The 14,897-nt window shown below is 36.0% G+C and overlaps 1 protein-coding gene and 1 long non-coding RNA gene across 5 annotated transcripts in view; one reads left to right on the plus strand and one right to left on the minus strand.

Moving 5' to 3' along the window:
• The window catches only part of NPR3 (natriuretic peptide receptor 3), an 89,315-nt gene extending 75,849 nt beyond the window's left edge, over window positions 1–13,466 (plus strand). For 2 of the 4 annotated variants that reach the window (XM_074208099.1, XM_074208100.1), the window contains exon 8: window positions 300–13,464. In XM_074208099.1, coding sequence (XP_074064200.1) covers window positions 300–411 — 112 coding nt within the window. In that variant the 3' untranslated portion in view covers window positions 412–13,464. Of the gene's footprint in view, window positions 1–299 lie in introns of all 4 variants that reach the window. The other 2 variants (XM_074208101.1, XM_074208102.1) reach the window with 2 other exon arrangements.
• Window positions 1–14,897, minus strand: part of LOC141503019 (uncharacterized) — a 134,649-nt gene that overhangs the window by 4,631 nt on the left and 115,121 nt on the right. Inside the window, exons 3-5 of the long non-coding RNA XR_012472742.1 lie at window positions 11,143–11,235; window positions 10,105–10,224; window positions 2,231–2,287 (exon numbers count right to left, since the gene is read on the minus strand). This is a non-coding gene — a long non-coding RNA (uncharacterized LOC141503019). The remainder of the gene's footprint in view (window positions 1–2,230; window positions 2,288–10,104; window positions 10,225–11,142; window positions 11,236–14,897) is intronic.

Genomic DNA, 14,897 nt, shown 5'->3' on the forward strand with positions numbered 1-14,897 from the left:
GGAGTTTGAGGTAGACAAGATTTAGTCCTTTAAACCACAAAGTATCCAAGGAAAAAGGGCAAGATTTGTTCCTTAATGCTTTTAGAAAGCATTTCAGTTTTCCTCAATGTAAGTCTCTTGAATGAGGGCACAATGCTTCAGGGCATACTACTTTTATCTCTGACCAGGGCTTCATTTTCTGTCACTTCTAATTTATCAACCCAAACTCAGATGTCCCCCTAGGGCATACTTCGTAAGAGCCACCATAGTACTGTGCAGTCAGATGAGATTTTTTTACTTTGTTCCCTCTTTTCATGAAGGAAGAAATACAGAATAACCATTGAGAGAAGAAACCAGCTGGAAGAAAATAACATCGGAAAGCATCGGGAGTTAAGGGAAGATTCTATCAGATCCCATTTTTCGGTGGCATAAGGGAAGCCCTCCCATTCTTCCTTAAATGCTTTAAGAAGATGGATGGAATGAGAGACATCAGTGTAACAAAAGAGGGGCTCTTGAAGAACTCTTTCTTTTAAAAAGTTAGCTCATTTTGTTCTTAAATTTCTTTAGAAGCTCAGGAATGATTTACTAATCACATTATGCCACATGGCCTTTCATCTCATGACAAGCAAATATAAGAATGAAGTGTTATTCTATAAGATATTCTTAATTGTTTAGAGGGTAAATGGATATGTTTATGGTTCTTAGGTCTGATGTCTCTGAATGGCTCTACCAGTCACGTCAAGCAAGGATATAAGGCTGTGGTTTCTTGAATTGAAAAGCTGCCTTATGAGCAGTAAAAAAGCATCTTTACTTATAGATTAATCTTGGAAATGATTTCACATTCAGAACTCTCTTAATGAGAAATGGAAAGGTTAGAAGAACAGTGTCATTCTCTGGACCTGGTAGGCAGTTTTGAAGTTCAAGACTGATTTATCCTTCAGTCACTAAGTGCTGTCAGATTCTGACTATGTGTCTAAAATGAGGAGCTCCTCCCCGCCCCCCCCCCCCCACCACATCCAGGGAATAAATAAATTGTAAATACTAGTGAGGAGTGGAAGTTTTGTACAGGAAAAACAACTACTATGAGCCTTTTTTTAATTGGGGAGGGGAAATCTGTTCCACAGTAAAATTTTACTCTTAGCTATTTTTGTTTTTTTCTTTTGCTATTAGGAAACATCTATCTTTTCCACACATGTTTAAAATTCAAAAATAAAAGAGGAATGAAATATTTCTAAAACATGGGAAAGTGCATCAAGCTATAATGCTAGAAAAAAATGTGTTTCTTGCTATACAGAGGTAGAAAAGTACATTTCTTATTCTTCTCTTTTCCCTCAGCCTTGACTGAATATGTTTTTCCTTTAATGATGAAGAAGCAGAAATAGGGTTCTGTTCAAACAACTGGCAAAGCAGTACATCAGACATTGGAAGGAGACTTTGCCCTTTCAAATGATACATAAACCCTTCCAACAAGTACCTGGCAGAAAATGGGGTTAAGTTTGGGGTTAAATGTACTTATAGAGAGGAGTAGAATTACGTTTTGTAATTAAAGGAAGGTAACTTTTCTTTTTAGTTTACATCTTATCATCTACAAATGTAATTGTATCCTAAGATCCTTCAACTACTCCCATGATTCTTTATGTTTTTTAGTATTTCATGTTTAATAGCCAGGTAGATATGGTTTGGGGATTTCAATTTAATTGATCAAATTTTTCCTGGACTCCCAGTTTATACCTAGCACCACCCATATAGATTTAGGTGTCCAGATACCATTTTAGCACCATCCCAAAATTGGTATTTTTGCAAAGTATTTGACAGATCATTCAAATCATCCTGTGATCCATAGAAGGGAAAAGAAAGCACTACTTCTCATTTTAGAACAGAATAGTTTCTTTCTAGCTAGGTGACACAGTGGATAAAGCACTGGTCTTGCAGTCAGGAGGACAGAAGTTCGAATCCAGCCTCAGACATTTGACTTTCGTTAGTTATGTGATCTTGAGCAAGTCACCTAACCCTTGATTGCCTTGCATCCAGAGCCATCTCCAGTTGTTCTGATTCATATCTGGCCAATACACCCAGATGACTCTGGAGGAGAAAGTGAGGCTAGTGACATAGCACAGCATTCCCTCACTCAAAACTCAATTCACGTGCTTATCATGGTATCACCTCCCTGATGTTGTGGTTTCCTTTGAAAATGAAGGACAAAACATTATTCAAATAATGATTGGGTTTAGATCACAGAGTAGAATCTTACCAAACTCAATCCTTTGTAACTTGGTACATGTCTCACTTTCCTCAAGGGTTTCTGCTTCTGTTAAAAAAAAAAAACAAATAGGCTGGTTGTTTTTTTGGAGAATTTTTTTCCTTCTTTAATTTTCATAGTCAGGAGATATGGAAAAGAAATTTTCCCATTTTCTTATTTTGTGTACTGATAAAATTGCTTCAAAATCTCTGTGAGACATTCACCCTGACAATGGAGATCTGAATGTAACAAAAACTAAATCAAAAAGAGGTCAACAAAGACAAATTCTAAGAGTGCCTGGTAGGAAAAGGAAACTTTTGAATGAGATGCTGAAATAATAATAAAAATTGATGCAAAAAGCAACTATCAAATAGTGCCTCACAAAAAGTGAAAATGATTGAAAGTTTTACATCACATACATGAACCTGAGCAAGCAAATCTTTGTGGTGGTTATTCATAGATGTTTTGTATAAAGAAGAAATAGAAAAACTTTTAGTGATCATCTTGCACTTGTCTGTTGCTGTATCTGCATATCATTCATAAAACATATTCATTTAAATTTGTACCATATGAGCAGATTCTAAAAGAAAATTATGCAAGAGAATATGGACCACAAATTGCTTGAAATAAATCTTTGAAAGTTTTTGCCTTCTTCAGAATATAACAAATATAGGAATGTTTACAAATTTCATAGCATAGAACCAAAGTAGATTTCTCTAGGAATTAGAGAGAATTTGGTGTGGTCAAAATTATGAAAACCCAGTACAGAATGTGAAAAATATGCAAATGTTAGACTCTAGATGTCATTCTAATTGTTTCTTAAGATCTATTTCCTCATTAAAACAACTGATCTGTTGTCTCTTACTGAGCATAAAGAATCACACCTCTGTTTTGTGAATAAGAAGACAAGCAGAGAAAGGTCACACGTCTTGTCCAAAGTTGCACAAAAGGTCAGGGTTAGGACCTTGAGATTCTAGTTTTAGGTTTAGAATTAAAACTGATAAACACTGTTGTTACATTTAGGTCTCTGAGAATTGATATTAAACCTCTAACAGCATTCATTTTTCCAAATTTTGAAAATAACTGGTTTGGATTTATAGTTCACTTTTATGAAATTTTATCATGTCTTAAACAAAAAAAAGAATTCATTCTTAGTATTTCTTAGTCTGGTAACAGATTAAAAATAATAGTGGTCAAAATAAACATAATTATTTTTGACTTTGGAAAAAAATAAAAACTTTTTTAGTTGTCTATCACAAATCTATTCAGATGATGCTTTTAACTCGGAGGTAAAAGATGTTTTTTCTAGCTCTTCAACTTTTCTTTAAGTCTATAGACAAGTTTTTGAATTTCTTTGGAGAATCAACAGCCCATATTTCCTGTAGCCATAAGCTCATTTCCAAATTCCATGAACCAGTTCTTTACATTTCAGACTCTTTTTAGAAAGGGTGGAGAGGTTGGAAGGAGGCTTTCTTTTCCCAGACTGCCAATGAATGGCTTTTCTTTTCCTTCCCATCAAAATGTCATGATTTCTTTCAGAATTCTTATTGCTTTACTTTTCTTCCAAACTCATGGGTTCATTGCTTGTGCAGTCACCACCCCATCTAAGCTCTCCTTCTGTCATAGATGCCCCAGAATCATTGAACTAGAAGGGACTTCATGGATTTGATGCAAACTACAACCCCTCCCCTTCCCAAGGGGAAACTGAGACACAGCGAAAGGAAGTAATTTTCCCAGAGTCTTTATGTAAATGCATTCTGCTGTGCTCTAAAAAACAGAGGTTTGATTTTAAGTGTTAATTCATCAAACTGGAAATAGCTTGAAGAGAAGAGAATACATAGTTTAATGTCTTCATGGAAATATTCTCAGAAAAAACTAGAAAATTATGACAAATACATGTCAGAAAGTACACTACCTATATAACTGTTGACAATATTAAAATAGAATGCATAACTCTATTCCTTAGCAACAGAATATATTGATAAATTGATTGTAGTAAAAAATGTTTAAACAATGCCAAGCAAAATAATAGCAGTTCTAGCAAAGTTTTGCGATAGTTTATTTTATTTTAATCTATGGCCCCATACTTAATGAGTCAATTCATAATGAATTAAAATATTGTATAGCTAAGAGATGAAAAAAATAAACTTCCTCTATTTGAGGTGAGAAGTTGGAATGGGGTGTGAGAAACAGTAGTTTTTCAGAGTTTTTGCCTTTTTAACACCCCTTTAAAGTAGTTTAACACCAATAATCTGCTCCCCCAATTAAGAGCTCCCTTGTGAGACAAACTAAGGAGATAAGTAGCCATGAACATGTCAGGGCTTACAAAAATAGCAGGAAAAGGGAGAGTTCCAGTAATTGGAAGGGTTAGTTAATGAAATTTACTGCAATAAGACCATACTCCATTCACAAGTATTATTAAAGGTAGCCTCAACCTCTTACCTATGCAGGTAAAAACTTGTGACTCAAACATACATGCGTTTTGAAGGAAGAAAAGATAAAATATTCCAGTTTTGTAAGAATCCTATGCTAGTTCAAGATAGGTTTTTGGAGTAGTCTAAATCAATCTTCTCTAGATATGACAAGAAACCAAGCTCTTTGACTTTCAAAACTCATACTACACAGGTATCTCATAATAGAGATGCTCAAAAGCTAGATTCTGGTATAAATATGACTTTCAAAGGTGCTAGATTGGACTCTGTTTAAATTTCTTATTAACCACTAATTAATTCTACATCAAAGGCAAAGTAGTATGCTAGACAATCTGATGTTTTTAATGTGAGCATTTTAAGATATATTTAAGACTCAGAAAAGATTCAATATGAAAGGAGCATCAAAAATAAAAATCCTTACATTTTATTAGATCAGTGGTGTTTCAGGTGGTGGATGGGTCTTATGATAAGCTCATTGAATAAGCTGGAAAAAACCTGCTTTGACGGTTTAAAATTATTTAAGCTACTTGGTAAAAAGGGAGAAAAGCATCAATTGCCAACTTGTAGCATTATCATGAGTTACCATGCATATAGCTTTTCTTTTTTCATTAGGGAACAACCAGCATTAAAAGTGGGCAGAAGACAGAAGACAGCAAGAAATGAGGTGGTTTAAGGTTTTGATATAGTGACCTACTCATTCAATGCCCACATCAAGCAATGTTGCCTGAAGAGATATTTTATTCCTATTAATTAAATAAGAGGTTTCCTGAAAAGCCTGGAGATATGACCATATAGGATTGGTCTACATATCCCCACGATATGTCCTGGATGTGTTTCCATTTGAAAGGCATGTAAATGAAACTGAGGGGGACCAGGGTAAAAGCTATAGATGTCTAACTGGTCCCTTCTCTGCTGGATGATTCCATTCATCTTTAAATTAAACTCAGAGACAGGCTCAAGATAATATAAGCCTTTTCACCCACTCTCAGGCTGGTAGGGAGTGAAAGCAAAAGCTGCACAAACTACATCCTGTGCATTGTACCAATGTAAGTAGAACTATCTGCATATAATGTGGTTTAATTTATTGTCATTTTGTGTAGAAAGTAATAATGATTGTGGACATAACCTCTGTTTATTTGTGTGATATATTTTATTTCTGGTGCAAGTTGAGCATTTAAAGTATCTACTTCATTTGCCATGTTGACTTGTGTGTATATGTTCTTGTAAATGTTTCTATTAAGCAAGAATGTCACATACCCAGAGCATAACAATATGTTCACATTAAAAAATATTCTACAGAGAACTTAAAACTTTTTCATGATTTTGATCCAACAACTTCAAATAATACACAAGGTACACAGATAATCTTTATTAAGACTCTTCTCTTTGAACCAGTTTAGTTTAAAACATTAGCCAAAATGGACAACAATATATTGAAATGTTTGAGTGTTACTCCACAAGGACATCATCATTATGACTATCTGTGCCCTAGCAAATGAAAGGTGTCCTACACTAAAGTTACAGAAGAAGGTAGAACTTAGTTCATTGCCAATAAAGAGCTAATTGACCTTCTTTTGTTAGGGTTGGAATTGTCAGTCTCTGAAAATTGGTGAAGATATTTCACATTTGTCCAATGGTACCCCCAGACTTTGCATTCAACTTAGCCAACAACTAACCATGAAGAACTTTACCCAGTTTTGTTGTAGTAAAGAGCAAGTTTTACAGCTCCCAGCATATGAGAAAATACATGTATCCTGCTCAAGCATCTCAGTTCTGTCTGAAAAGTTAAGTCATGGTTTATTTTAAGCTTAAAAGAAACATAACGATCCATATAGCTAGGGAAATGTTCCCCTCATGGTCCTGCTGTGGCCACCAATAGGTCCTCTGAGTGACACCCAAGGATGCCACTGGTTGCAGGATACACAGTTGGATTAAGTTCAGAAGTTGGATATTGGGAGCAGGGGGAAGGGATTTAGAATCCCCTCTAGAAAACTTCTAAGTGAACCTAAAGGGTAGCAAGAGGAATTCTACAGGGACTCCAAATAAATAAAGAACCTCCTGACACTTTCCAGGGCTAGAGGAATCCAAGAGATGATGTGGCATGTAATGAAAAGAGCATTTGGAATCTAGAGACCCACCTTGCTATAGCAGTTCTGTGATCATGAACAAATTATAGAACATCTTGGGGTAATGTGGGTGTGTCTCCATTTTCTCATCTGTAAAATGGGCTAATAATATTTACAGCTGTTAGCGCTTATAGGGTTGTTTTTAAGGCAACACTTTAGAAACCTGAAAAGACTGTGTAATTCAGTGGTAGTTTTTATTACCATTGGCAACTAGAAACAGTTCCTTCCTCTGTTTATTTGTGTGATATATTTTATTTCTGGGGCAAGTTGAGCATTTAAAGGATTTACTCCTAAAACCTTTCCTTCCTCCCTTCCTTTCCCAGTCAAGGCTCTTTAACTCTCTTGAGTGCCCCCTTATCACTCCAAAGATGCTTTTATATCACTTCCTGATGCTTAGATTTGTTGAAGCAATTTTTTTTCATCTGGGTCAAAAACAGTTGATGGGAGGGAGGGAGAACTTGCTATGAGGTCCACAGAGTTTAGTTTTATGAATAAATGGTGTACCTTCGACATTCTGACTGAAGGGGAGAAGTTTTACAGTGATGAAACTTGAAGGGGAAGGAGGAAGTTATACTGAGAGATGAAAGGGGACTGGGAGATAGAATGTAGAGATGGCACTGGTAGAAGACCACCAACTCCTGGACACTCTTTTCCCATTCCACTTCCTCCAAATATGTTGACACTGTTTGTCAGTGCCTTGGAGTAAAGTCCTGTTATTGCTGCTACTTCTATTATCATTCCCCAGGGAACTCCTAGGCAAAAAAAATTAATAAATAAATTAGAAACTAACTCCTGGGATTATTTTGAAGACAGGACTTTATAAGCCTGAAAGCACTATGTAATTTCAGTGGCACTTTTGTTACCAGTGACTCCTAGAGACCACTCTTTCCTTTCTACACAACTTCCCTTCTTCCATTTCTATCTCTTCTCCCTCCACAATCTGAGGGTTTCAAATGGGCTGTCTCCAATAACATTGCATTTTGATGTTTGCTTCCTAGAGTTAGATACTTAAAATAGCAATTCTTGTTGAGAAAGGAGGCACTGACAACTCTATATTTTAAAAACAAAGGTTACTAGCATCGAATTTAGATGGAGCAAATCAGATTTCTGTGACTCAAGTCTCCCATCTTGGGTTATTTTTCTTTTCTTTTTTGGTCATGTCTGACTCTTCATGACCCTATTTAGGGTTTTCTTGACATATCCTAGAGTGGTTTGTCATTTCCTTCTCCACTTCATTTTATAGATGAGGAAACTAAGGCAAATAGTGCTAAATGACTTGCCCAGGGTCACAAAAGTAAGTGAGATCAGATTTGAATTCAGTAAGACTTCAGGTCCAGCACTCTATGTACCATGGCACCACCTAACAATCCATCTTGGCCTATACCACCCAAGATTCCCAAAGGGTAGGGAAGGAAGGCAATCTCCCTCTTAGACATTTGGATGAGCCCTATGCCCTACAAGGGAAAGAGGTAAGGTTGATAACTATCCTCAGAGACAGGAAGACCTGGGCTCAAGTTCTGCCTGTAGGTACTTTGGAAAACTCTCCAATACTGTCATTTACAAAGAAGGTTCCAACCTGTATTGGTAGAGGAAATTCCCCTCTGGAAGTTCCTTACACCAATGAAATAAAGGTCTAATAGAAAATAGTGAAAGAACTTGAAAAGGGGAGAATATCTGTTCTTTCCTCAAACCCCAGAGCACCCTACAGGAAACCTTTACTTCACTTCTTGCCCCTCTAGTTATTTGAACAGATAAAGAGAAGGGAAATGAGTGACAGTTTCCTCTCCTCCTGAAGAGAACTTAATATTTTCAGAAAAGCAAAGTGGACGTTGCTCTATTTACCCTTCTCTTTCCCTAAGCCTGAGGAGGAAGTCTGTGAGCAAAGTTGAGGAAGTCTGTGAGCAAAGCCCCTGCACTGCCCCCACTCCCAAGCTTTCAGAGGGCCCAGAGGACTTACCAAAATCCAGAGGCATCAAAGCCCATGCATTGGGGTCCTGTCTCTATTTATAATAGACATTCTCCACCCTGAGAAAGAATTTGTCATTGGTACAAAAGTGTCTCCTGCCACTCAGAAGGAGAAGAATATGACTTTAGGAATAATCTGTATCCAACGTTTGCATGGATTAAAGCAGTCAATGCTAGTTACATTAATGAAATGTATACACGTCAGGACTTGGAAAATGTTTGATAATAATCAGCTATGTGTGAGCTCTCAAGGAGCACTTTTTAGCATATTTCTGACTTTGGAGCAGAAATCAGTAAACAATAGACCACATTTCAATAGTAATAATCTGGAACATTATCTAGGTTCTATTTAGCAAATACACAAAAACACTTTAACTCATAGGGAAATTAATAGTAAGGAGGTCCTGGACTCTCATCAATTAGGGAACCTGATTTCTATTCTTGGCACCAATCAATCAAAGAGCATTTACAAAGCACCTAATGTTTCCCAGGTACTATATTAGTAACCAGGGATATAAGTACCTGCTCTCAAGAACTTACATTCCAACAGATAAGACAACATCTGCTGCTCTTATTGACCCAGACTCTTAAAATCAGAATCTCTTCCTCTAAAGTATCTTTCTCCCTTGTCTTCATATTAAATCAATGATCCAAATGTCTTGATTATTACTTTAAACTCTCTTGAAACTCCATCAGGTTTTTGTTTCTATTAATTTTCATAACAATTTTTGTAATAACAATAAAACCACTAACACCTAATAAAATTAGGTGCTGATTTCAATGTCACAAAATGTTGAAGAGAACTCAAATTATATTCCTTATATCAAGTTACCTTATGACAAAAAATATATATAAGAATAAAAAATTTTTAGGAAACATGACAAAGAGGAAATGAATGAGAAATTGACTAGAGATCTGTCAGTGTTAGAAAACAAATAATGCTTAATGTCAACTGAAAAGGTAAAGGCCTTTATCATTGTATATATCAACTCCAATAATTTATCAGTTAATCTACCTTACCTCAAATCTCTTCCCCCTGTTTTTTAGTTCATAGTCAATTTATAGTTATTTACAGCTCATATATTAATTTGTCAATTAAAATATAATAAAATATTAAAATTAATAAATTATGCAATCTTAAATATAAATACACAAAATTTTAGTTAAATATTGCAATAACGTTTGCAAATAATCTCAGGTTGTTCTCATAGGAACCCTATGAAATAGATGTTATTTTCTTCATTTTACAGATGAGAAAACTGAATCTGAGCAAGGTTAAGTGATTTGATCAGAATCACACAGTTAATAAGTATCTGAGGTCAGATTCAAACAGTATTTACTTAATCCAAGCCTCACACTCTACCTGCTATGCTAGTTTTAGATGCTTTCCACTGTCAACTTAACATTCTCCTTCTTAGAACTCTTCAGTGACTTCTCTTCTGTTTTCTAGAGCAATGGTAGCCATATTTTTGATTGCACAACCCTATTAGTAAAAAAAAAGTTTTCAGCATTCATTCCTAGTATATATTTACTTTAGCATAGATTATACACATATATGATTGCATTAATAAATATGAACATTATAAAACTTATAAAGTAAAAGAAATTAGGATGAAGTAAAGATGAAATCATATTGAATCCTAGAGTTTCCAGGGAGTCAGTGGAATGTAGATCAGACTGGTATGATTATTAGACTTGCAATTTAGAAAAATCACTTTTGCAGCTTGTGAGAAGATGAATTATAGATTGGAAAGACTTGAGGTAAGGAGACTATTTGGAAATCAATGCAAGAGTCCAAGTGAGAGGTAATGATGGCCTAAGCTAGACTGTATGAGTGATAAGAAGGAAAAGAGATATAAAAAGATGAGATCTGGCAATTGATTGGATAAATGGGGTGAGAAAGAATGAGGAAATGAAGATGTTGCTGAAGTTGTGGATCTCAGGAACTAGAAGACTGGTGATCTCATCAATAGAAATATGGAAGATCAGAAGAGGGTTGGGACAGGATGTGGGGAGGAAGGAGATAATGAAATAATATCTTCTTTAGTGCTGTTTATTCTGTGAATTTAAAATGAAATTTCAGGGAAGGAGTTATATGGTCGAATGGAACTCTTACTAGTTATTGCCCCAGAGCACAGAACTTATGCTTGTCAAAGTCAGAAGTTGATCTGGTAGATAGGAAGTGGATATGCTTTTAGAAGAAGGGGAGGAGGGCACCTTTCCCAATGTCATCTATGCAACGGTGTCTCTTGGTACCTGGGGAATAGTTAAACTAAACTACTGTGAGGGGTTTATAACCAGCACCAAAGGATAGAAATTTATTTTCATAACTAAGGAGAGAAGTGTGGGAATGTTGGTTGATAATAGTGGGAAAAGGTGGTATTTGAGCTATATTTCTGACCTCAAAGTATGGGAGATACATCCTTTGGGGTCATTCCATGGTTTCCTGGTCCACCTTCAATGTTCCTTCCTATTATTTTCTTTTTGTATTCCTCTGCAACAGAAGTAGCAAACATATAGTTAATAGGTTGCATCTAGCCCCCAACAATCTCTAGTGTAGTCTGATCTCAGTAAGTATGTTATTTGTAAATATTTTTAAAATAAATAGAAATACAATAAAACATTTGTAATATTAATGTGTGGGTTTTCTCAGTCAATAACTGCCAGCAGGGATTCTTATGTATGATTAATTGCCTTTGTTTCTATTTGAGTTTGACACTACTGTTCTACATAAACCCTTTTCTTCTACTAAACTGGGTTACTTTCTGTTCACTAAATAAATCTTTCACTTTTCTCTCTTCCCCTCCGTACTTTCGACTTTAAAAGTATCCTCCCCAAAACTCTCTCTATCCAAATCCTACTCATCTTTTTTTTCCTATTTAATATTTTATTTTCTCCAGTTACATGTAAAAAGAATTTTAACATTCACTTTTAAAACTTTGAGTTTCAAATACTCTCTTTCTCTCTCCTAATCCCTCCTCCCTCAAATGAGAAGGTCAGCAATTTGATGCAGGTTATATATGTGTAATCAAGTAAACTATTTCTATAATAGCCATGTTGTGAAAGAAAACAGATGAAAATAAAAACTTCAAGAAAAATAAAGTTTATTTTTAAAAAGTATGATTCAATCTGTATTTAGACAACATTGGTTCTTTTGCTGGGGATGAATAGCATTTTTCATCGTAAGTCCTTCAGAGTTGTCTTGGATCATTATATTGCTGAGAATTGCTTGTAAGTCATTCACTGCTGAATATCTTACAATATTGCTTTTATTTTGTATTTAGAACATTTCATTTGGCATTTAAGTCTTTCCAGATTTCTCTAAGAGCATCCTGCTCATCATTCACTATAGTAGAATAATATTCCAACACAATCACATATAATATATATCACATATATCTCATATAACAATTTGTTCAGCCACTTCTCAATTTATGTCTATCCCCTCAATTTCCAATCCCTACCACCAGAAAAGAATTGCTATAAGCATTTTTCTACATATAGCTCCTTTTCCTTTTTGTTTTTATCTATTTTGGGATACAGACATAGTAGTGATATTATCAATGGGTTGGATGGTTCTTGTCCTCCTTTATTGAAGTATCTTAGAGATAAGTTACAATGTGTTTGACTGGCTATTCAGACCGAAATGAGCTTGCAACGTTCTACTACAGACTGGGCACAAATATTCCATGTGAACACTTGGAGTTGGTACTCTAAATGTACACATCTCACATTTCCCTTGAGCTGCTTCAATTCTACTTTGCTCATAGAGTACAGTACCTTCTCTGATGAGGGCACACCATGCTGAGTGACTCTGTGTCAATGTTTCCAATGAACAATCAATTCCAAAGTTCTAAAGACAAATCTTCAAAGTATCTCTGTTTTGCTTCTGATGTGAGTTCTCCATAAAATAGTCTTTCTGGCCAAAAAATGTTTGACATTCTAACAACATGGTCAGCCTATTGGAGTTGCTCTCTCTGTAGTAATGTGTGAAAGCATGGCAATTTAGCTCAAGTATCTGGTATCCTCTCCTTCCAACTGATCTTCAGAATCTTCCTACAAGAATTTAAACAGAAGCAATTCAGTTTCCTAGCATGGGTAGACTGTCCAGATTTCACTGGCATACAACAATGAAGGCAGCACAGTAGTTCTATAAACTTTCATTTTGATAGTCAAATACCTCTTCTCTCCCATACTTTCTTTTGGAGTCTCCCAGATATTGAGCTAGCTCTGGCAATGTATGTGTGTCAACCACATTATCAATGTGTACCTCCCTGGAAAGTATACTGCCATGGTAAGTGAACTTATCTACAGTATTCAAAACTTCTCCAGTTGTTGTAACCAGTGGTTCCACATATGGATGGTGTGTTTTCTTGATGTTGTAGGGCCAAAATTAGCACAGGCAGCAGAGAATAAATTCATACTTTGTTACATCTCACCTTCAGAGGCTTCATATTGAACTATACTGTTTACACAAATACACATAGGGAACAGAAATTGAGGAGGTAAAAAGCTCTAATAGTTGGGGTGAACAGAAAAGGCTTTCCAAAAGTCTCTCTTGAAGGCTTTGGATATGGGAGCCTTGACTTTATCTTCTGAGAATGTTTGATCTTCCTTGTCACCATAGTAACTTTCTTTGTTCAGAATTTTTTTTTCTGTTTGCTCATATTCTTAGCCTATTTGATTTTTAACACTGTTTAAAATTTTTTTACTTTTAGAGACTTGTAAGTTTTCTGTTCTTCCAAGATAATATGATCTAAGAAGAGTTGTTTACTACTTTCCTGACTTGTGGTCTGGGTTCTAGGTGACTACAAATATTCCTTTCTGTCTTGGAATTGTAAGGCTGTTCCCTTGTGACCTGCAAGCTCTGGTGTACTAGTACTCCTCCTTGCCTTGAGAAGGCCACTCAAGGATCAGAGTATGGGCAGAGCAACTGAGTCCTACTTCAGTGCTAGCAAAGAGACCCTGTGATCTACTTCTGACCAGTTGTTCCATCTCCTCACTGTCTGTGGGTTTGGATCCCTGGAAGCAGTTGCTGCCACTGCAGATTCAGTGGCTCCTAAGGTCTGATGCTGGTTTGTTAGGATTGGGGATATGCTGGGCTATACTCCAGTCTCACCCTATTGCAACAGACTTTTCCTGCTGACTTTCTAAATTGTCTTTGGCAATTGTGACTGAGAAGTTGGAAACTGCCACTCTGCCAACTGATTCAGTTGCTCTGAGATCTGTTCCTGGTTTACTAAGACCTGACCTGCCCTGGTCCAGCAGGTCTGTGCTGGACTGTGCTCTTCTCTCACCCTGCAACGAATCTACCCTGCTGACCTTCCAAGTTTGACTTCAGCTAGAAAATCATTTCACTCCATCTTTTTGTGGGTTCTACTGCTTCACTCTAGAATTTATTTGGATCAACTCAACTGTAAGAACAACTGTTTTTCCTCTACAAAACCTTCACTGAGGATTAGCAAACATACTGATCTTTCCTTGCTCCAACTACCAATAGATTTTGAATATTATATAATTAATGTCTTCTTTTACATAGTGCTGTTATTTTTTGCTTCAATTGACTGTGCTGACTGGTTCAGTATCAGCAATTTTCACCTAGTATTTCTGGTATTTGGGGCTCATAAAGCTGCTGATGATAATGATGGTGATATATTTATTTAGTACCATAAATTTGTAAAGTGCTTTACCTACATTATCTTCTCAGCAACTCAGCATCATTATCTTCATTTTACAGATGAGGAAATTGAAGTTCAGAGAGTCTAAATGTTTTACTTATCAGTGTCTTGATAGTAGGGTTTGAAATTGGATTGAAAACCAGGTGTTCCTGACTCCAACTCCCGCTCTCAATCCAGCAATCAGAACAAGTTTTCCTCATTCACATTATATGTGACTTGTAGATTCAAATTCTCCAAGACTACTGTCATGTCCCCAAGTTTACCCTCTAAGTCTTCACTTGTCCAGGAAAACCTTTATGTATAATGCCTTCAACTGTTCTTGTCAGGGCTTGGCTGCTCCACTGTAGAAGCTAACTTATCAATGTTCATCCTAAAGTGTGGTTCTTAGGAGTGAACAAAGTAATCAAAAGTGATGCCATCAGGGCAGAATTAAGTCTAATTCTGCATTAGATATTTTGGCTACTCTATTACTATATTT

This window comes from Macrotis lagotis, chromosome X (genome assembly GCF_037893015.1).
Source record: "Macrotis lagotis isolate mMagLag1 chromosome X, bilby.v1.9.chrom.fasta, whole genome shotgun sequence".
NCBI lineage: Eukaryota > Metazoa > Chordata > Mammalia > Peramelemorphia > Peramelidae > Macrotis > Macrotis lagotis.